The 24472-nt window shown below is 39.5% G+C and overlaps 1 protein-coding gene across 2 annotated transcripts in view; it reads left to right on the forward strand.

Moving 5' to 3' along the window:
- The first annotated feature begins 616 nt into the window (after nt 1-616).
- The window catches only part of KCTD16 (potassium channel tetramerization domain containing 16), a 284316-nt gene continuing 260460 nt past the window's right edge, over nt 617-24472 (forward strand). Inside the window, exons 1-2 of one of the 2 annotated variants that reach the window (XM_037801468.1) lie at nt 617-1199; nt 1534-2693. In XM_037801468.1, coding sequence (XP_037657396.1) covers nt 1862-2693 — 832 coding nt within the window. In that variant the 5' untranslated portion in view covers nt 617-1199; nt 1534-1861. The remainder of the gene's footprint in view (nt 1200-1533; nt 2694-24472) is intronic. The other variant, XM_037801469.1, reaches the window with a different exon arrangement.

The raw sequence follows: 24472 nt of genomic DNA on the forward strand, positions 1-24472 counted from the left end.
GGGGTGGTGGCAGATGGAAGGCCAAGGAGGAACGAAAGAGGACATTTGAAAGAAAATGATTTAATACCCTTCGATTAAACAAAAGCCACTTTGTAGCTTGAATATTGGGGTCACTCGGACACATTTTTGCTGGTTTTTTTTAAACAAGCTTTAGAGGGGAAACTTGTCTTTCAGCAGAAATTCAGTACTTGTGAAAAGGATTTGTATGTAGATTTTTCAAATGCAAAATCATTTGTGTTTATCTCACCGCTGCGGTCGGGAGGGGGTGGGGTGAGGCGGGGCGGTGGGCGGTGGTAAAGACAGGAAAGAAAGTGCAATGGAAAGGCCCGTCGAATGTAGAGACTCTCGTCCAGGACTGGGAGGGAAGTGGCTGCGCAGCGCTGCATCCCCGCCCCAAGCCCACAGCGCCCGGGAGCCGCGCGCCCACGGCCCGAGCGCCGCGTCCCAGTGCAGTCCTGGCAACCTGTCACCGAGGAGGATGTGACTCCGAGCTGCCTCCGCTTTCTCCAAGCCATATTCCTTTAAGATGATGTAATAGTCATTTCCCTGGATGGTTTCTTGCCTGCACTGCTGAAACAACAGCGTCGGAACTGCACTGGGAACTGTGGAACCACCCAGCTCCGCCGCCAGAGAAACCCGAGCCCGGATCCCCGCGCTGGTTCCTCTGCGCTGCGTCGGCCGCCGGCTTCCACCTGGCTGGGAACATGGAAGTACATTTGCCCTTGCCGGCAGGTGCGGTGGCTACCTGGGACCCCATCAGAGTTCATTTGTCTGTCTTTCTGCTTCTGGGCTCACTGAAGAGCTTCTAAGTCCCGGTCTCTCTTGCAACTTCTGTTTTAAGGATCTTTTTTAGAGGTTTTGGGTTTTTTTGTTTTTTTGTTTTTCCTGGAGAAGCTTTGGCTAAGTATTTTTCTCTGCTTTGCTTCTTCAACCCAACCACCTCTCGTCACAGTTTAACTTTTTTTGTGACTTGTTTTAACTTGAGATTGAGAGTGAATATATAATACATATGTATGTACATTTATATAAATATATGTATAATTATTTTCTAAGAGCACATCTCTCTGGCACTTCTCATTGTTACCTCTGTCCTTTACCTATTTGGGATTTGACAAGACGTAGACAGTGTGGCTGTGGATTCTGGTTGCTTTGCAAATGGGTGTTCCTTCACGAAAACTGGGTGTCCAGCTCCCACTAAGGTAAGCTCCGAGACTTATTGCTTTTCCTGTCCCCTTTTAAAAGTTGAAACTTGCATATTCCTTTCTGATGCAGAATTACAAATAGGAATGTTTTTATTTATAATTGTTGGAGACAATAAACATGCAAACACAAATTAGCATGAGAGAACCTATGATCTAGTTGAAGAATGGCTGAAATCAGTAATTCCAGGGTTGCTTATGTAAAATAATCTCTTCTCTCTCCCTCCCTTGTCCCCTCCCTCCCTCTCCCTCTCTTCCCTCTCTCCAGCGGTTGGTCTTTCTTTCTGTGACTCATGCTGGGTTTGAGGAAATCATTTTCTCTCTTTTCCTTCAGACGGACCTGTGACTAACTGGGGACTTGGCCTGCTTTGCCTTCTGAGCCTGGTGGAAGATCTGATACAGATGAGTTGACTATATTCCGTGAAGTAATAGCTCACCACCGGTCAGGAGTTAAACTACTTTTTCAGTATCATTTCACCTGTGGACTCTTCTAAATTTTGCTTTCTTGGGGGAGAAAAAAAAAAACGTCGGGTAAGAGGAAGTCGTTTTTACAACTTAGGATCCTTTTCTCTCTCTTACAAGTCGATACAAAGGATAAGGTTGTAACTCCATTGGATTGAACCTTTGAATCAAAATTGGAGAAGAAAAAGAAGAAAGGGACGATGGCTTTGAGTGGAAACTGTAGTCGTTATTATCCTCGAGAACAAGGGGCTGCAGTTCCCAACTCCTTCCCTGAGGTCGTGGAGCTGAATGTTGGGGGTCAAGTTTATTTCACTCGCCATTCCACGTTAATAAGCATCCCTCATTCCCTTCTGTGGAAAATGTTTTCCCCAAAGAGAGACACAGCTAACGATCTAGCCAAGGACTCCAAGGGAAGGTTTTTCATTGACAGAGATGGGTTCCTGTTTCGTTACATTCTGGACTATCTCAGGGACAGGCAGGTGGTCCTACCTGATCACTTTCCAGAAAGGGGAAGACTAAAAAGGGAAGCTGAGTACTTCCTGCTCCCAGACTTGGTCAAACTCCTGACCCCTGATGAAATCAAGCAAAGCCCAGATGAGTTTTACCATAGTGACTTTGAGGATGCCTCCCAAGGAAGCGACCCGAGAATCTGCCCCCCTTCCTCACTGCTCCCTGCTGACCGCAAGTGGGGTTTCATTACTGTGGGTTACAGGGGATCATGCACCACGGGCAGGGAGGGCCAGGCAGATGCCAAGTTTCGCAGAGTTCCCCGGATTTTGGTTTGTGGAAGGATTTCCTTGGCAAAGGAAGTCTTTGGAGAAACTTTGAATGAGAGCAGAGACCCTGATCGAGCCCCAGAAAGATACACCTCCAGATTTTATCTCAAATTCAAGCATCTGGAAAGGGCTTTTGATATGTTGTCCGAGTGTGGATTCCACATGGTCGCTTGTAACTCATCGGTGACAGCATCTTTCGTCAACCAATATACAGATGACAAGATCTGGTCAAGCTACACTGAATACGTCTTCTACCGTAAGGACAAAGGGTTACTTTTGTTTTTCATATGTATTGATTCTTTTTACAGATGTATGTGATCAGAGTGTTCAGTCAATGTCTAAGGAATACTGTTAGGGGATTTTTTTTTTTTTAACTCTTGAGTTCTAGCTAGAGTATTAGAGATTGTAATTCAGCTCTCATATCTTTTCTAAGGCAACTTGTATTCATTTTTCAATGAAGCCAGAGCATGTTCAAAGGCCTCAAAATCACAAGATGCAAATGATATTTGTATAGGTAGTACATGGAATGAAAGCAAACATATGTGTGTTTGCCAGTTAATGAATTGTGCAGATAAGTCAATGTTTAGAACTTGGTTGTTGGTCCACAGGAGCTTAGTAGAATCAGAGTGGACAAAGTACTGCTAAATATGCTTTTTGTTGAACTTTGGGGTCTATTAAGCTGGTTACCAAAGACTTGCTTTCTTCAAGGGCCCTGAAAACACAAACGGAGGCGACCCTGAATGGCATGGTCCTGGCTAGATGGCAGTACAGACTGCCGAAAGGCCCCTTTCCACCCCCGAGTCTGAAATTTGCTTTTATGGGCTTTACAAATCTGCCATTTGATTCTTTAACATTTTGTTCTAAGACCTGAGTTGCACTGCAGACTTAATTAAGCTGAACTTCATTTAAAATCCATTTAAAAGGTACTAGATCCTTGAGGATTGTCAATCACAAGCAAACACCTCTGACAGCTGAGGTGATAGAATTACTGACATAAAAGGAAACCAGGAGGAAAAAGAGAAAACAATTATACTGAAGCCTTTTAAGTAAGGGTTTCTTAGAGATCAGTTCATTCGTTTATATCAATACTTATGATGCAGGTTGCCTTGTTTTATAAAATGGCATTACTCTAAATAAACTACAAGCCATTGATCTCTGAAGGGAACATGATATATCAGCCAGTATAGCTTAGTCCTTGATTTAACAGCTGATTTTGAACAGACCTGGGAGTTGGGTGAAGTGAATTCCACAAGAAATATATTTTCAATGTTAACATTAGATTTCTTGTATTTTTGTTTTAAAGGCAAATCCAGCATTTGTGGGGTTAAAATGTGTATAGACTCCTTTGAACAAGAAGGTGGAACTGGATTTCTTGGGCTGATTTATGCCTATAGTTGTGTTTATTCTTTTGGGAACTGTGCTGGGAACTGTGGTAAAAAGGCCAATATGAAACCAAGATGTTCTGTGCTGGATTTTCACACATTTTGTTTTTAGAAGTGAAGACCCACGGACTGCATAGGAAGAACAGCCATGGGAGAAAAATGAAACCAGCTATTAGTTCAGGGGCATTTGGTCCAATAACTCTGTCTATGGCCTCTATCTATAATCTACATCTTTCTCTGTGCTAGAACTTAGCCACCAGATACTCATTTCTTCCTTCTGGTGAATTTCCCCCCAGGGTAGAGATAAGATTTGAGCTTTTTTAGTCTCCTATGAAGGAATCTGACATTATCTGTGCTGTAGAACATATACTTTCTCCAAACTTTGGAAAACTGCATCTTGGGGGGGATTCAAATGTAGGTCTGTGATACTTACATTGTTCTCCATTTTTGAATGTTTGGAAACATAGCAATTTAAGAAGCTTCAGCCAAATAAATGAAAATATACCAATCCTACCCATCTCCCCTTAAAGGCTGTCTTTTTTTTTTTTTTTTTTTTTTTTTTTAGAAAAGCATATTCTGAAAATAAAATAACCAAAAAAGGAATACACACTAGGTTTCTAATCACTTGCCTACCCAAATGAGTCCCAGAGCCTGAAATTTATTTGCCTCTAGCTCAGTGGCATTTCTGAGTTCAACTAAGTCTCATCTATCTAACATTATGCCGTCCTTAGATTGCTCTGGACATGCTTTGTTCTCCTGATCATATAATTGCTTCCCTCTTTGCTGGACTGCTGAGATGTTGCCAAGGAGCAGTTTGCTCTCCATCAGACTAACACAAACACAGAGGAACTTCATACTGCACAGCATATAACTTGCATATGAAAGACTTCCTCTTTGTACCCAAGTGTTAACTCTTCTTCTGTCTTAGGACCAGTAAAACTGACAGCTGGCTTTCTAGGGTGCATTACAGCTTCCGTGCAGCCACCTAGCTATAATTATTTAATTAGAAGCTGCCAACTGTGCCTATATAAGCATTAATTCATCAAGCTGTTGTGCTGGGGTTAATGGGCCAAAACCGTGGGAGGTGCTCTAAAGCAGCGAGTTGGCCGAATGAAAAGATGTTCCTTGCAAAGGAACTCAAATTCCTCCTGGATTAAAAAATATATATATAATATGGTGACAAATTCCTTAGATCCAAGGAATTAACTTCAAGCAATTAGACTCTTCTAATAACTCAGGAATAATGCAGAATCACTTTGCCTCAACCCATACCACAGTAAAAGGTGAACAGAGAGAAATTAACACTTTGCATATGATGGTTGTCAGGCATGGGGAGAGATCCCTTCTTTTCCTGTTTCCCTATTTTTGCTTCCAAGTTTTCCAAGGGGGGGGGTGTTGCAGGCCAAAATTTCCCAATCCAGTATTAACAGGTTTGATTCCTGTCTTGTTTAATCTTTTATACCTTCAGTGGTGCCTCATATAGACCTAAAATTAATGGGCAACATGAGGTAGTTTTGACTAAGTGTGTTATTAATATAGAACTATGTACAGGTGTAGTAGTCAGCATTCTCCAGAGAAACAGAACTGACAGGATATGTGTGTGTGTGAGAATAAATATTAAGAGATTTATGACTGTGGGGATTGGCAAGTCCCAGCTCTGTAGGACAGGCCACATGAGGGTGAAATTCAGTTACCTAGGAGAAGCTGGCTGACTGAACTACGGATAGCAATTGTTTTTTTTTTCTGACTTCTGAAATTCTCAGTTTTGGCTTTAAGATCTCTAACGGATTGGATAAAGAACTTCCTACATTGCCAGGGACATTCTCCTTTGTTGATTGTAGATGCATTCAGTGTTAGATGCAATCAACCAACAAATGATATAAATCCGTCTGTGAAATACTTTGACAGTAATAATCAGGCCAGTGTTTGCTTGACCAAACAAATGGACACCATAACCTAGCCAAATTGGCACATGAAATTCACCATCACAGCAGATAAAAATTCAACAGGTGGTCGTATATATTTAAGAGGGAGGTGAGAAATGCGTTTGTCTGCATCACTCAAACACCAAAATATGATATGTGAAATGCTATGGAGAATATGCTTAGTTCTCTGAAACCAAGAAAGTTAATGTGAGTGATATAAGACCATAGAAAAAAGAAATGTCTCTCCTAGGATTGCCTCTATTTTAGGTATTTTAGACACCGCCTTTGTTTTAATTTAAAATAATAAGGTACATTTTTCTCCTTTCCCACCCAACTAGCTAAATAATTCTCTCTCCTTTCTCATCAAATGTTATATAGAAGAAGATATCATAAACATCAGCCAATGTGTTCTTGATTCACCTATAAATGAAATGGGAACTAAATAATTCAATACAGAGAAGTCCTGGTTTTGAAACAGATACTCAACAACCATTCATACAATTTAGGAACTAAATCACAGATGCATAGAAATAAATAAATCCCTTATTTAGAACCCTCTTATCTAGAACCCACTTCCCAATGCCAGTGAGAGAAGGAAGATTGTTCTTGGAGAGAATTACGCATATTTCCTTAAGCCTAGTCATGAGTAAGTTACTTCAGACCAATGTCTGAAAAGCACTAAGATTAAAAGGCATTTGTCTCTAATAAAACTGTGATAGCATTCATAGGAAGCTTACTCCAAAATTGTACACTCTGGGTTCTGTGAGTTGTAGATACAGACACCGATTCTTTACCTTTTCCACAAATTGCTGCTTGTGGGTGCATTTTAGTCTTTATTCTCTTCACTTCATTTTTTAAATTTAAAGGATTGCTTCCACAAAAGTCTTTAGATTACTTTATATCTGTGGTATGTATCCTCAGGGCTGTTGACTGAGATTAGATGGGGTGTTGGTGAAAAGTAGACGAGGAAATTCTTTGTCACTTAAAATTCAGCAGTATGACCTTTAATTTGGAAGGAATATATGGTTCTGGCCACTGGGAATACTTTACTCTCTATTGACTTTAAAAGCTTCAATAAGAGGTTGAGTTTTCATAGGAAAACAGGTGGAGATGCAACTATCCTGAAATGACTCTAGTTCATTTTTCCCTGGTTACTTGAAAGACAGCAATAATAACTTTAATTTTGATAGACCATAGAGACGTGACGTAGGTATGTTCAAAATGAACAACAGGGAGAGTTCAGCACAACTGTGAAATACGTGAGGCAAGGCTGCTACCATCACCTGCATCTTCTCTTTCTGTGACTTTTTTTCTGTCCTCTCCACCTTAGAGTTCTCTTTTCCTCCTGTTTTAGTTATCCTTGCTTTCAAGTTCTTTCCCCACCATGTTTTCAGGAAAATTTCTGCTCTGTCAGTACACTCAAAAGCCTTCAAGGTATGGCTTTACCTTTTCCAGGGGTATTTGTACATAAAAGCTCTTTAATAATTGTGGACCAGGCAACTTTGTCCCCTGAAGGAAGTATTCGTAAAGGTTTGAGTTTCTTAATTTACAATGAAAAAAAATAGCACTCTTTAAATGTAAGGCTTCATCAGGATGTCAATTTAGACTCATGCTAGGGAGGATATAGATGGTAATGGTGATGATAAAGGGCAGGGGGTTGCAGATGGAATTTGTTATTATCTCTTTAAGATGCCGTGTTCTGAGAATTGGACTCAATATAAAAGTGATATAAGTGTGTTAATAAAATATTTTATTATACTCTTTTCACTTCCTTGCCAAACAATATCTGTTACCGGAGCCCACTCCTTTGTGGAAGGCGATTAATGTAGTTTCTCGCTAGGTCCATGGCATTTTTAATGAATTTGGCAGCAAGAAAAGTGTCACTATGTGGGCAGAAAGGTGAGGCCTCTGAGGATGCTCCTAAGGGCTTCTGTATGTTAAAAAATCTATATGATTTGAAAGGGAAGACCAATGTTCCTGACAGCCTAATGAGGTTTGGATCTAACAAAGAAATAGGAAATGGAAATTACTGAGAATGTGGCACAGAGCTCCATTTGGAACACTTCCAAGCACGAACCATGGAGCAGTGAGTATACATAGAAGGAGCTCCACTTCGATGCATAGAAAAAAAATTTCTCCAGGAGTTGATAGATGATTGCTCAGTTTCTGCTTCATAACTGACTGTTGCTCTTTTTCTGTCATATTTGGTCTTTCTGTTGTCTATGGCTTCCCTCAAATACTACATTTCTTGGCAAATCAATTAAAATTTTTCCATTACAGACATTTTCAATTGCAATCAAAAGCAGAAACAGTAGCATAATGTACGTCCATGTGACCACCCCCCAGCTCCAGTAATTACAATGATCACTGCAAGGCCATTCTTGCATTCCTACCTACTTTCCTCCTGTCCCCACTGGATTACTTTGAAGCAAATCCCAGACATCAATCATTTCATTGACCCACAAATACTGTAGTATACCTAACTCTCTTGTGAGTATCTTTTCATCTATAGATCTCTCTTTCTCTTTATGGATCTCTCCCCTTTCTTGCCTCCATCTTTCCCTCCTTTCCTTTCTTTCTTTCTTTCTTTTCTCTTAATTTCTTTCTTAATTTCTTTCTTAATTTCTTTCTTTTCTCTTTTCCTTCCTTCTTTCTTTCTTTCTTTCTTTCTTTCTTTTTCTCTTTTCTTTCTTTCTTTCTTTTTCTCTTTCTCTTTTTCTCTCTTTCTTTCTTTTTTTAATAATTTGTTTGTTTTTAGAAACCAGATTGTTTTAGGTCATGTTGACTATCCCACATTCTGAGTTTTGCTGACCCAACGCTGTGATCTCCATGATATCATTAACATGTTTGTCTGACCCCTATATTTTCTGTAAACTGGTTGTTAGGTCTAATCTCCAGATTCTAGAGGCTTGATCAGATTCAGGTTCAATATCTTTGGCAAGAAACCTTTATAGTGACAAGTCCATTTTAATTTGCATTGGCAGATTGAAATGTTGTATGCTTTGGAGGCCAAGGGAAGGACACATTTTATTGTTAGCTATCTTTTCATATTCATCATACAAATAAATAGCAAGTGGCATCTATTCTCATACTTCAAAGTCCAAGTTGATTCTGAAGATACAGCAGGCAATTAAAAAGGCACCTTATTTTTCTTTCCAGCCATTCAAGAACTACCTAGCATGTCACAGCTGTTCTTGTCATTAGACTGGGCTACCGTTAGGTGTGTAGTGAGACTACAAGCTGGGCACTGGGTCCAGCTGACTGTGAGGAGGAATCATTTTGGATAGGAGAGTTTATACCTGGCTATTCTAATTTTACATTTGAATATTTGTTAGATTTTTTTCAACTATGTTGAAGTCCCACCGAACTCCCCATCCTGTGTTTCCCAAACCTTATCTCAGGAAATGGCATCACCAGTCACCCAGTTGCCCAAAGAAGAATGAAATCTGGGTGGCATCCCTGAATTTTCCTTTTCCTTAATCACTTTCTTCACTCTACAAGTCCTATTGGTTCTTCTTCATCTCTCTCAAGTCCGTCTACTTCCTTCCCCCTCCACTGACGCTACCCTAGCCCAGGCTTCAGGCATTGCTTTTCTAGACTACTGCAAACAAACTAACTTTTCCTCCCCTTCCATGTCTGGTGTTGTCCCGTTTGGATCTGTTCTCCATGCTGCAAACATAGTGAGATTTCTAAAATGTGAACTGACCATGCCACTCTTCTGCTTAAAATACATCATTGTCTTACAGATGCTCTTATAATAAATCACAATCTCCTTAAAATGAACCACAGCCCTTTAACAATGACCTCTGCTTTCCTTCCCAGCCTCTTCAGCTGCCATCTATTTACCTTCAGCTATAATAGATTTCTTTCAGTTCCTTCACCCTATTGTATAACTGCTTCTGGGTTTTCGTAAACAACGTTCACTTGGTATGGAATTCTGCCTCTACCTTCTTTGATCATATAAATTCTTTAGATCCCAATCTAGAGGTTACTCTTTCTGGGATGCCTTTCCTAGACCACTGTATCTGGATTAGGTGCTTCTTATTGCTGCCCCAAAGGACCCTGTTTTCCTCCACCATAGTGCTAGTAACACTGTATTATATCTACTCATTGAACTCTCCCTTCAACTTTGGACTGTCAACTCCTTGATGATAGAAACTGTCTTGTTCTTACTTATACCTGGCACAGCACCACCTGGCACAGATGTAGGTATTCTATAAATGTTTGTTAAAAGAATGGAAAAAATACCCACTGCAGAGTCCTGTTGTGGTCACAGATGCCATTGCCTTGAGTGTACCATGTCATTATCTATTAACCGAAGAGCTGGAGAGCAGCAATGGTGCAGTTGGTGCTTAAGTAACAATAATGTTATTTCCTAACATTCACTGGGCTAAGCACTCGACATAAGATAGTTCACTGAAAGATGCTGTGCACTAAGCACCTGCATGATTCTAGCTCAAGGGAACTGAGAAAAACACTTAACAGCATGCAGAGTCCCCTGTGGTCCCAATTTAGTCCATTCTTCCAAGTTGGGGCATATTGAAGCTGGGCTGGGGCAAAGATTTAGGAAACAACTCAGAAGGGACTCGGGATTCAGAAAAGTGCTGCAAAATGGAGAAAATAGCCCCAGTAGAAAAAGAATTCTACTAGAATGCAAAGTGTGTTTTGAGACTGCCCAGGTTGTCTTCTTGATTTTCTTACTGCTAAAATGCTCAATTTCCTCCCTCCTTTCCTATAAAAATTACTGAAGATTGCTTAATGCCAGAGGCAGTATAAATATAGTGGTTAAGGCCCTGAACTTTGAAGCCCAGGCTGAGGCTGTATCCAGTTGTGCTATTCTCTGGTATTTGGTAATTGGCAAATCACTTTTGTATCTCAGCTTTCTCACCTGTAACATGGAGATGATGACATTAGTCTTTGCCTTGCAGGGTTGTTATGAGAATCAAATGAGTTTATGTGAATAAAGTGCTTAGAACAGTTCCTGGTACCTAGTCAATGCTGTAGAAGTGTTAGTAAATAAATTCTAGGACCTCTGTAAATACTGGCATGGATGAGACACAGGTGCTTCCTTTAAATAACTTACCTGATTCTTTGTAATGGTCCTCTTTTCCCAGTCTGTTGATTCTATGCATGTTAAAACAAATAAACAAAAGCATCTGGAAGTGAATTTTTAAAAAGTCTTACTATTTATTTTAATTGAATCTGAAAAAAACATAAAAATAAACCCTTCAAAAACTTCAAATTCCAGTAACTCTCTTCTTCTCTCTGGCTATTCCATAATGGAAGTCGTTAATAGTGACTTTTTTCCCTAACCTTATTTTCAACCTATGGCTTTTCAGAACCTAGGATAATATGTGGTAGAATTGAAAATTAAGAATATGATTTAAATTATACAGCCAGTTAGTATAGAATTAGAATAATCTTTTATGAATCTCAGCCTAGAGTGTATTCTCCTTAATGGTGACAGAAAGTGGTTATTGAGTATGCCACTGACAAAGGGATCATTTAAATTGCTTCAGAAATGAAAACAAGACATTTTTTGCTCCACACTGTGAGTAAATGTACTGTGTGGCATTTAAGAGGCAATAAGAGAGCTAATAGAAGGTTGTTACCATGTGGCCCATTCAAAAGTTGCCCCATGAGAAGAATGTCATACTTTTTCTTTTTATTCATTGATCCCATTCCAAACCAGAAACTTATAATAATTCCCACACCCCACTTTATAGCAACCTTTCTGAGTAAATCTGATATAATGTGATTGTGAGCCAGTTACAACCATAAAAAAGGGAGGCAAACCATTATACATAATTTTGGTGGTGAATTTAGGATAAGAGATTTTTCAGGCTGGGGTATATTGTATTTTAGACATCACATGGACTGACCAGATAAATTCTGTTAGGCAACTAAATAGACAACAGGAGAGCTAAGTTCTGGTGATGATGACTTTTTTTTAATAAAGGGGATCCTGGGGTAGCAGAGAAATTCTAAGTGATCTGGGATAAGGGAAATGGGGTGTTTGGATGATAGAGTGTTGCAGAGTCATGGGATTAACACCAAGGGAATACTCCAGACTTGGAGAAGTGTTGCAGAGTTCTGAAAATACCCCAGACAGAAAAAGAGCCAGCCTACAATGCAAAGCCCATCAAGGACTGGTCAGGCATCATTGCTAATTTTCTTATAGCTTAAACATTCAATTACATCTGTTGAAGGAATTTTCCTATGGGTATGAATCTGAAAATTTATGCTGTAATGAAAAAAGAAAATAGAATTCCATTTTCATTAATTTCCTTTCAAGTTAACCAGGCAAAATATCTGTTTTCTTTAAACAGAGGGATACCTGTGTGGGTTATTTAACAATGTGCCTAGTTGCAACAAAATAGGAAGAGGTTGATTCCTATTTGCTTAAAATAAAAGTATGCATTAGAAAATGGGCCTTTTTGTTTAGCCTTCCTAGATAGATCTTCCTATGGCAGGGAGAGAAGATGACTGATAATCTGATGTGTGATGCCTTCAGTGTTTCAAAGGCCACTTTCAGGTCTACTTTGGATGCTTAACAATGTAAAATATTTATTTGTTTGAAAATATTTTATTGATTCATACTCAGTGAGGACTTGTCTTATATAAAGTACCTTTGTGTAGGACTGTCCAATTGAGATGGATAGAAAATGTCCTATCTGTATGCAAAGTATCAGGATTCCAATTCACAAAGTCCTCACGCTAATGATTTTCTAGTGCTTCTCTACCATCTGCCAGGGAAGTGATTAACAATCTGTACACACCTCATTGATTGGAAACTGCTGGCACTTCCAAACCTTCCTTCATCTGCATCTCTCCACGCAGACATAAAAGGAAAATACAGTGAAGCCTAATCATGTTTTCTAACACATCTGGACATCCCTTCATCAGAATGACTTCCTTTAATAGGTAGATTTAGGTCTAGCCTCTGCTGATTAGTCAAGAGAGCTGTTTTCTATCTTCTGGCCACATGGGTAAATGCCAGGCACTGTGACCTTGCTCTGCCCTTTGCTTTTGTGTGGGTTAGGTTTCTAGACATCTCTGCATGTTTGGCTCATATACCCCTACTAGAAATATTTACTGAACACATACTATGCACCTGGCACTACAGTAGTTCTAGGGATTCATCTGTTAACAAAGAAGCATATGGTCACTGTTCTCATGGATGGGGAGATCAGCCTAGTAAATAGGCAGTTTCAATTTAGTGTGATTGGGGATTGCAAATCAATATGATAATGAGAGGGAAATCCTAATCTGCATTTGGGGTGATAAGAAATTAAGCCAGACTTAATGCTTAAATCTTTAATGCACTTGTAGGCTTTAAGATACTAGCTGACTCATGAAATCATAAAAGTTATATTCTATGATGACATAGGAGAACCTTCAGATGATTTGCAGTCATTTCATTTCTCATTTAATTAGATTTTTCCAGTAATTGCTGAGAGAATGATTTTAGTTACTACAGGGATCTATTTCTTCCTTTCTTAATTCTTTGGTTCTCTGTTTTGTTCAAACCTTTGTTTTGTAAAAGTATATGTGCAAAATCAGAATCCAAATCATAGCCTTAGATGACTGGTAATTCATTTTACAGATACCTTATAGTAACATCTTATTTATAATTGTTCTTAGTTTATCTTATATTTTATAATGATTTTTAAAATGATATGACCTGTTATTTTTATTACTATTTTAACTTTAGGATTAAAATAATCCTAAGATTACTGATTTATTTTGTCAGTCTTGTTCAGAACTCATTTCCAGTGACTACCAGTGTTGAGCACACAGGAGATGCTCAATAAATATTTGTTAAATGAATGACTGAATCCATAATGCAACGTTTTAAAGAAAGAAAATATAAAACATAAAATGAATGAAATTTCTTCCCAGTTTCATTTGATGTTTACTTTTAATGATGGATGTACCCCATGGTAGATTGTAAAACTGTGGTTGAATACACAAGTAACATCGAACCTATCTGGATAAAAGCCCATGAATTCCATCACTTACCCCAGCACATACACAGGCAAATAAATGCCTCAGCCTTTTTATACCTCCATCACTCATCGGTGAAAGGGGGATAAGGAAGCTTCTCTCATGGTGGTGATGTGGGGACTAAACCAAGTCTTGCTGTCTTATTAACTTTGTCCTCATCAGTGTCCAGGAATTTCATCTCGAGGCTCTTTTAGTTCATTGTACAAATAAGTGTCCTGGACCCCAAAGGAGAAGCTGATCCTGCCATTGTAGAACAGAAGCCCAGCTTGACTGCCACTGGTCCCACTCCAGGCTGTCACTTCACAACCTTCATGGCCTCCAAGAAAGGAACATAACACATCGTAACATAACACGCATCCTTCTGGTCACCTCAGTGTTCTCACCTCTCCTGCCTCTTCTCAAAGCTCTCCTCTGCCTTCAGTGCTCCTTCCAACAGACCAGGCTGTTTCCCAGAAAGCCTGCATGCTCTTACCTTCTACCCCTTGCCTTGAATCTTACTCAAACTTTGGAGTCAGGCTGACTTTGTGTGCAATGGCCTCCCATTACTATCCCAGCTCAAAAGGAAACGTCCTCCCAGTTGCTCTCTATTCAGAACCTCATGCTCCATCATAACACTGTTCACATGTGTAACTATTTGCTTTATTTACTTGTTTGATGTCTAGTTCTCTGAGTAGACTGTAAGCTTCTTAGAGCAGGGGCTATATTTGTCCTGTTCTCTTATATCCTCAGCACCTAACATGGTGCCTCGTGCATAGCAAGCACTCGATTATGTTATTTTTTTCCTCATTGCCTCCCCCCTGCCACCTTCACTCTATCATATAAAATTATAATAGTAGGTTTCCCTCTCATGGTGAAGGCAGTTGAATTACAGTGTCTAGTTGATGATGTATGTGTAAGGAATTGAAAAAGAAAAGAAAAGGGCAACTTAAATCCTCAGAAAGAGGATAAGAGATAGGGACAGGAGTGGAGAAAATGACTTTGATAAGTCACTTAAGTTCTCCAACCTCTGGTATCTCAATTGTGCAACAGGAATAGCGAATCTATTAATTTCCCGAGTAACAAATAATATAACTAATATAAAGTGATTAAGTTCCTTCATTAGATGTCTGCTATTAGGGTAAATTTTATCTTAGCTCGAGTGAATATCTGGGGGATGTCTTACAAACAGGTAGCAACTACCAAAAAGACAGATTAAATCTGCTTTTTTAGAAAATTGCTAAACAGCTGTTAGATGTCAATGGTTTACATAGGTAAACGGAATTCTAATAGCACTGCAGCACTGGCCCTATTACTGTTTAAGATTGGGTAGCATTCAACCAAATATATATTGGGTGTACTTTGGTCTCCTCTACTTGTATAATGATAATACATTTCTAATGTGACTATACCAGCCAAATAAAATATATCACTTCCAGAAGCCCATAAACTGTAATGCAGGATGGGCACTTGAAGTGTATCTTTTATGCCTGGTAGAATACCAACTTGATTTGTAAAATCAGAGCATCCTGGGGGGTGGGGGTGGGGTGTCAGGAATCGCATGATTTCATGACACCATTCCCCCTTTTTGAGTGGCCAGGCTTTGAAGGAAGTCTCAGGTGGAAGACAACATAGGAAACCTATTAAAGTAGAGCTCTTTTGATCCAAGTAGGAGTTGAGTATGTATAAGATTCCTCCCCATGCCTCTTCTTTCCTCTTTTCCTGGTGTCCCTTGGGTCGATTCCAGGAAACCCAGGGCTCAGTCTAGTTGTTTAGCAACCTCTGATCCAGACATTCAAAACAGATGGTAAATTTTCTTCTTTTGAAAAACTGGTTTTTCACATTTTTGGTCAGGTTGTTAGCAGTGTGTTTCTTTCCACTTCTTTTAATAGTTTTCATTTGACTTATGCTTACTTCTGAGAACAAGTATATATCAAGAGTAAATGCAGAAAGGCATTTATTAGAAAAAGTAAAGATCAAAAATAAATTAGTTTTGCTGCTCTCATTGGGATATTTTAGAGAATGTTACCTTAATTATCCATTTTACATTTTTTTTGTAACTTGATGGGAGCTATTTCTATTGACAAAAGAGTAGAAAATAGCCTCTACACTAACTTCATATACTTTTTATCTATGCCTTAGGAATTGTTACCTCTATTGTGAATAGAGTCTAGATTGGCACATTATTCTATTAGCTCAATATAATGCGTATTTCCTCCAGAGAGCTTAAGGGACTGCAGTAAAGTCTCTGGTTAAAACAGTGCTTTCTATTCTGACATGAAGAATTAACTGTAAACAAAAATTCTATTTTTGGGGGTGTTTGCAAAGTATCCCTCATACCAGCCATATTCCTCTGTATAAAAACAGCAGGAACATTTTCTTTTTATCATAGCTATATTTTTGTATTGTTTACAGTCTGTGATTTGCCTTGGTAATTTGCTTCCTTTTATGGGAAAACAAGTTTTCTTCAAAACGACCAGATGCAATGTAATCAAATAATTGCTATCTTAACTTGCTACTAAAGTCCTCCTGAAATGACAAAAATAAAATATAGGTATGCAGTGGTATATGTTTAAATTCTGAGGTACTAGCTATAATCATAGCTATCTTATTGAAATCTATGCTAGATATTGTGTAAAATGTTTCTCATTTAAGCTTCGCAAAGCCTCTATGATGAGAAATTGAGGCTCAAAAAATCATTTACTCAAGGTCACACGTTTAGTGACTGCCTCAGAATTTCTGTACAGGAGTTTTCCAGTTTGCTAAAGCTGCTGTTGTGCAAAATACCAGAAATGGATTGACTTTTATAAAGGGGATTTATTAGGTTTCAAATTTACAGTTCTTAAAGCCATAGAGCATCCAAACTAAGGCATCAATAAGAGGATACTTTCACTGAAGAAAGGCCAATGGCATCGGAACACCTCTGTCATCTGGGAAGGCACGTGGCTGGTGTCTGCTGGTCCTTTGCTCCCAGGTTCTCGTTTCAAAATGGCTTTCTCCAAAATGTCTCTGGGCTTCTGTCTCTCTTAGCTTCTCTCAGCTCTGTCCTTGGTTCTCCCATGGTGTTTCTCTCTAAGCATCTGGGAGTCCTCTCTTAGCTTCTCCGGGGCAAACTCTGGGCTTTGTCTCTTAGCTTAGCATCTCCAGATGTCCTACTGTCTCATCTCCCAGCATCTCCAAGCATCTCTGTTGGCTCTTAGCTTCTCCCAGGGACAAAATCTGAATTCCATATCTTAGCTTCTCTCCAAAATGTCTCTCTCAGCTTCTCTTAAAGGACTCCAGTAATCTAATTAAGACCCACCCAGAACGAGAAGGGTCACACCTCCACGGAAATGATCTAATCAGAAGGTCTCACCTACAGTTGGGTGGAGCACATCTCCATGGAACTAACCCAATCAAATGTCCCACCCTAATCAAAAGACAAATAAGTCTGCTGCCACAAGATTGTATTAAAGAACATGGCTTTTGTGGGGGACATAATAGATTCAAACCAGCAAAAGGAGGAACCTAACAGCAGCAGTGTAGCTTTAAGTTTGTCAAAAGTTCATTCATTCATATAAAGAATGGGGATGTGAAGTTAGGAGGTAATTCACAAGACTGTTCTCATTTCTAATACCAACAGCAAGTTTGGTGTTCCCCCAAGACCACACTTCGTTTCAATAGTTTGCTAGAAGGATTCACCAAACTCACTGAAAGCTTGTATAGTCACTCCACAGTTTATCATAGATTAGAATCAACCAGGAGCAGAGATGCATGGACAGAACACAGGAAAGCTGCAGACCCAGAGCTCCCACTTGTCCTCTCCTGGTAGAGTCACAGAGAGCAATAACTTTCCCCACAACAATGTATGACAGTACATTCAGTATTGCCAACCAAGGAACTTTCTTGAGCCTTGGTGTCTGGAGTTTTTATTGGGCTTCAGTCACATAGACATGGTTGGCTGTCCATTTGGCTGACCATCTCCAGCCCCTCCGGAGTTTGAGTCAATGCCTCGTCACCCAAAGCTCCTACCGTAGTCACATTGTTAGACTATTTGGCATGGCTAAAGCCCCCAAGTAAACAAAGGCACTCCCATCAGACATTCCAAGGGCTTGGAGCTCACCTCTCAGGAGCCGAGGGCAAAGGCCAGACCTCTTTCTGGGTAAGGTGAATTCTTCACTACATGGGGGATGAGTGTGTGCTGATGGAAATCAAGGTTGGGTGATGAGACTAAACTTTAAAATAACACTTCCTACCCTCCAACCCCAAGTCACTGCCATGATATTTAATTATTGGCACAAGTAGATTCAAACCCTGATTGCCCTGACCCCAATTCTGGCACTCTTAGCTGTCATGCTGTAGCACAAGAACACTAGATAGAAGCACTATCTTTTTTTAACTGCCCAAAGCAGGTATCCAAGGGAACCACCTCACAAGATGAAACGAGAAGCCCACATAGCACCTCCAGCAAAGTGTGGGCCTGTTAGAAGGTGCTCATCAGGGCTGATTTTCCTTCCACTTTCTCCTTCAAATTTCAAGCTTTTTGAACATGATTTTCCCAGGATACAGCTTTAGAAAATTAAACCAGATTGGGCCAAAATCTGCAAATCTGTCCTCAGTTACCCACACAGAACTTCTGGGATACAGTCTCTCTCCCAGAGACGCCAACACAGCATTATTTTTAAGAATTTAATTTCCTAGGTACCACAGACATGAAAAGGCACAAGTTTTCATAGTACAAGAAGATCTTAAATACATTTGAAATGGAATGGGGAGAACTTATCCATTGCTTCCCCCACTTCACCAATTACGTAAGCAAAATAATAATGAAAATAAAAATAAATGAATAAGTATCTTTAAAACTAAAAATAAAAGGGAGACTTAGCAGTGTCTGGTTCTTGAATCAGTTTATCGATATGATGATAAGTGAGTCTTAAACAAAATAAATGCATATACATTGACAGCCATTGTCGGTCCCAGAGAAAAGTCATATTTAAGCATAAACCTATGGCTGATCTGACACTGTTTAAATCATGAAGTACACTGAAAATGGTCTCCTTTTATCAGCTTGCTTAGTTTGGAATTTGGGGAGAGTTATTTGAGAACATAGTTTTGGTGTAAGTATTTTATGTTATTAGACCTTGGAAGCATAGCCATATGCAACAGCATGGTTGCAACCACCACCACCCCCACCCAAAAAAATAGACTCTTGGTTTTAAAACCAATTGACCTTCTCAGTCAGCTCCTTTCCCTTCTGAATCTTGCTGAAAATCCTAGAACTCCACCTGATCCCCAGATGACTGGAGATGACCTAGCAGTATTTGATGCTGGATCCCAACAAATGGCTTAGTGAATTTGACTTGGAGCAAGTTTTGGAGCTGGATTCCCTGGAGTATCTGGAATCCCTTGATCGTGTGACCGAGCACCTGAAGAGCTAACATTTATGGAATGGTTCACTCTGCCAGGCTTTGTGCTAAGTGTTTTATGCATTCTTCATTCATTCTACTATTTTTATTTAAGAGCTAATACATACCACATTCTGTTCTAGGCACTGAATGAAGAATTAACATTGAGCAAAACAAACATAATTTTCTGCCTTCGTGGCCCTTACATTCTAGTGTATGTGTGTGAAGGGGTGGTGGTGGGTACTAAACAACAAAAATAAAATGTAAAGTATGTCATATGGTCATTTGGAGATAGGCACTATGTAGAATGATGAGACGGGGATAGGGTTAAAGGTTTATATTGTAATTTTTAGAAAGAAGACAGGAAAGGCTTCACCGAGGTAGTGATATTTGAATAAAGGTCTGCAGGAGAAGAGGTTACAAACTTTGGGGTGCCTGCCGGGTGGAGGGAAAATCAAGGGCCAAGGCCATGAGGTCAGGGAATGCTGGTCGGCTGGAGAAACAGCCTCGGGGGCAGTGTAGCTGGAGTGGATAATGGAAGAAGCTAAAGGGAAATGGGATCAGAGAGGTAGCAGGAATGTGTGGAGGCTGATAGGCCTTTCTAAGGACTTTGGCTCTGACTCTGGGTGACACAGGACAAGTAAGAATATAAAGCAAAATATAGAAATTAGGAAGTAGATATAACAGAAAGTGGTATCAAAAAAGGATATTTGTTTTTAAGCTGATGAGAGTAACAGCATGTTTGTATGCTGATAGGAAGGATCCAAAGGTGAGGGGGAAATCCTTAATGCAGGAGAGAGGAGAATTCCTGGAGAAATGTCCTTGGGTAAGTTAGAGGGAATGGGATCGAGAGCATAATGAGTTTATTCTTTGTTGTGACCTTTGACAGTTCATCCATAGCAACAGGAAAGAAGGTAGACTATGTGGGGGCAGGCTCAGTTGGTCTTCTTTGACGGGACATGGTGGACACTTCTTTCTGATTGCTTCTATTTGCTCTGTGAAATAAGAAGGTGAAAGACTGAGGATGGGCAAGGAAGCATTTGAGGTTTGATGAGAAAAAAGACGGTATAAAATAATTATCTAGGACTGTGGAAAAGCAAACAAACTAGGGAAATGTATTGACTAATGGCATTAAGGACTCACATGAAGCAAGCAGCCATGAATTTAAAGTGAGGTCAGTCAGCATGAGAGTGCATTTTTCTCCAGCCATGTCCATCTGCATGGATACAGATGTGGAGTAGCCCCAGTTTTGACCTTAATCAACAGTCATGTTTTTTTTTTTTTTCATTCAATTTTAGAGATATATTCACATACCATACAATCGTCCAAAGTCTACAATAAATTGTTCACTGTACTATCAAATGGTTGTGCATTCATTACCCCAATCTATTTTTTGAACATTCTCCTTGTACCAGAAAAAGTGAAAATAAGAACAAAAAATAAAAGTAAAGAAGAACACCCAAAACACGCCCCCTTCTGCCCTATTTTTCATTTAGTTTTTTTGTCCTCATTTTTCTACTCATCCATCCATACACTGGATAAAGGGAGTATGATCCATAAGGCTTTCACAATCAGACTGTCACCTCTTAGAAGCTATATTGCTATACAATCATCTTCAAGAGTCAAGGCTACTGGGTTGCAGTTTGACAGTTTCAAGTATTATTTTCCTCTAGCTATTCCAATGCATTAAAACCTAAAAAGGTTTATCTGTATAGTGCATAAGAATGTGCACCAGAGTGACCTTTTGGCTCCATTTGGAATCTCTCAGCCACTTAAACTTTATTTCATTTCATTTTGCACCCCCCTTTTGGTCAAGAAGATATTCTCAATCCCACAATGTCAGGTCCAGATTCATCCCCTCGAGTCATATCCTGTGTTGCCAGGGAGATTTACACCCCGGGGAGTCAGATCCCATGTAGGGGGGAGGGCAGAGAGTTCACCTGCCAAGTTGGCTTAACTAGAGAGAGAGGGCCACCTCTGAGCAATGAGGCACTCAAGGGGAGACTCTTAGGCACAATTATAAGCAGGTTTAACCTCTCCTTTGCAGTGACAAGCTTCATAAGGTCAAGTCCCGTGATAGAGGGCTGAGCACTTCAAACCGCCAGTCCTCAATGTTTGTGAGAACATCAGCAACAATCCAGGTGAGGAAGCCCAACACCTCTGCATTTCCCCCCAGCTCCTCAGGGGGGCCCTGCATATATACCTTTATTTTCTGTCCAAATTACTTTGGGATGTGTTGCTATTTCACACTGACCTATGCAAACCTACTAGGTCTCATTTCTTATTAAAAGTTCTATGTAATTATGGTATTTGAATGAACTGTGTGAATTAAACTGTTTAGGAAATATAGATCTTGCACCAACTAAACATCTCTTCCCTTGGTCTCACATGGAATTTGAAGTTTTAAAATGCAGTCACTATTGTCCTTTACCCTTTGGCCCAATTTGCCCTAGTCCTAACCACATCTACTTCATTCATATCTATAGTTGAAGTCTGGATTCTTTTTCAGCTTTTTAAATAGTTGCTATATGTGCTTATACTGACATTCATATCTGTCGAGTTCTAGTTCTGAGTTTCAGGTTTCACACAGATTCTCAAACTTCCAGGGATCGATCAGGTTATACACAAAGGGATCAGCATCTTGGAATCTGGAGATAGCCATTACAAGTCAGGAATAGATGTGACTGCTGTAAGAGCTTACAATCTAGGGACCATTATAATAAGCATTCCCCGATAAGCTGTTCTCTAAGGTTCAATTCTGAATTTACACATTGTAGTTAGTCCATATTGGTGAAGCATTATAGTGTTTGCCTTTGTTTCTGGCATAGTTCACTCAAAATACTGTCTGCAGTTTCCGTTCACCTCATTGGGTGTCTCACAGCTTCACTCCTTGCAGTTGTTCAATATTCCATTGTATGCACACACAACAGTTCACCATTCTGTTCCTCAGTGTCTCCACCCATTGCAAATCATGTATACTCTCTCCATAAACACCAGTGTGCAAGTGTCCATTCATGTCCCTGCTCTCAGATCCTCCAAGTAAATGCCCCCTAATGAGGTTGCAGGACCTTATGGCACCCACATGCTTAGCTTCGTGTGGAATCACCCCACTGTCCTTTAGAAAGGCATTCTGCCTCCTAACCAACAGTAAAGACGTACATCCTTCTCTCCATGTTTTCTCCAGCACTTTTATCCCTGTTTATATTTTTCCTTACAATTTTATAGAGCTATATTCACTTACCATATAATTCCCAATCAGTTGTTCATGGTATCATCATACAATTGTGCATTTATCACCACAGTCAGCACTTGAACATATTGATTACTATGAAAAAAAAGTTTTGTTTAACAAATAATTAAAAAAAAGAAAAAGAAAATATCATACAATACAATATAATAATAGGGTCAGACAACACCACCACTACCAAGAATCTCATATCCCTCCCTTATATCCCGCTCTCATACTTATTTAGCTTTGGTATATTGCCTTTGTTAAGTTCATGGAAGCATATTACAGTGTTACTGTTGACAGACTCCAGTTTGCTTTGATTATATATTTTTCCCACTACCATCCCCTTTCCAACACTCTGCATGGTTGACGTTCACTTGTTCTCCTACATGCAAGAACAGTTTTATATTTGTACATTTAGTCACAATCATTGACCATTCCAGTTTTTGCTAAGTTAAACAGTCCCAGTCTTTATCTTCTATCTTTACTTCAGGTGTCATACATGCTCCTAGCCCACCTCTTTCAGCTTTACTCATGGACATCTTTGTTCAGTGTACTTACAATACTGTGCTACCATCACACAGTATTATGCTATCAATTTCTGGGTCTATACAATCAATCCTGCTGTAGTCCTTCAGCATCAAATACCCGATCTCTACCCTCTTTCTATCTTCTGGTAGCCTGTGTTATCAGCTTTTAACTCTCAAAGTTTTCTCATTAATTTTAGTTCATATTATGAGACCATACGGTATTTGTCCTTTTGTTTCTGGCTAACTTTGCTCAACATAATGTCCTCAAGATTCATCCATGTTATTATATGTTCCGTGTCTTTGTTTTGTCTTACATGTGTGTAATATTCCATTGTGTGTATGTACCACAGTTTGTTTATCCACTCTTCTGTTGATGGACATTTGGGCTGTTCCCATCTCTTGGCTGTTGTCAATAATCCTGCAATAAACCTCAGTTTACAAATGTCCAGGAGGGGTGTGGGCCCCCTGGCCCTGAGAACTTACAGATTTCGCTGATCTCAGCTGCTCCATGTGCTCGTGAGTGTTGTGTGAAGTATGTCCAAACTCAAATTCCTCTGTGGTGTCCGGTCCACACAGTTCCTGGCTATCTACCAACTGCCCCAGAGGAGTAACTGAAACCCACATCTCAACTCTCTTCCATCTTGCCCTGCCTCTAGTCATGGGGTTTTGCAAAGTGGAGGCAAAAGGGTTGGAGTTGTACAGAAAAGACTGAATAAAGTAATTGACCATGGAATTTAACTGAGTAAGGAGGGAATTGAAGACCTGAAGGAGATGAAGGACAGTGAAAAATTGTAGGATCAATGGGTTGAATGTCCCTATGGGGTTAAAGAGGTTTTGTAATCTAGTACTGAAGGAAAAGATCTGGAAAACTTGGAGGAGATGGTGGATGTTTGAAATTGAGCTTATGGAGGGCCAGGTAATTACTAATGACAGTGTTCAGGGTATGACCATGAAAGCGGGTGACATAGGGAGAGTGGAGAAAATGATTGTTGGAAGAGAGTTGGGAGTATTCAAAGATCTCTATGTGGGTAATGAAAACACCAAGAATTATGTTATGTCATCTTCATAACAACTCTATTATCCTCATTTTACAGAGAAAAATTGAGGCAACAAGTTGATAAATAAGTCCAAGGTCCCAAAGCTAGGAGATATTAGCACTTAGATATGATTCTGGTTTGTGAGATTCAACTCTCTTAACCGCCATGCACAGTGTCTCATATATAGTATGTTTTGTTGCCTCTGTTTCATGGCCAATTAAAAGGGTTGGAGACTTTCAAATGTTTTTTGTCTTTTGACTAACAAATATGTCATTTATCTTTGATTTATTAAGCACCTACTAAGCTTTAGGGTCTGCACTGTTCCATATTCCAGTACCACATGGATGAGAAGTAGTGGATGGGATTGCTGTCTAGAATTCAATTTCAGCTGCATTATCTTTTCCAGTATAAAAGTATTTGTATAATTATTTGAATATTTTATTGCATCTTGATCTTATTATCTTATAAAAAATGAATAAAGAATGGAAAATGGAAATGCTGATTATGATGGTAAGAAGCATATATCTCATAAACTTAATATAATTGAGACATAGATGGAAATCTT

This window comes from Choloepus didactylus, chromosome 13 (genome assembly GCF_015220235.1).
Source record: "Choloepus didactylus isolate mChoDid1 chromosome 13, mChoDid1.pri, whole genome shotgun sequence".
Classification (NCBI taxonomy): domain Eukaryota; kingdom Metazoa; phylum Chordata; class Mammalia; order Pilosa; family Megalonychidae; genus Choloepus; species Choloepus didactylus.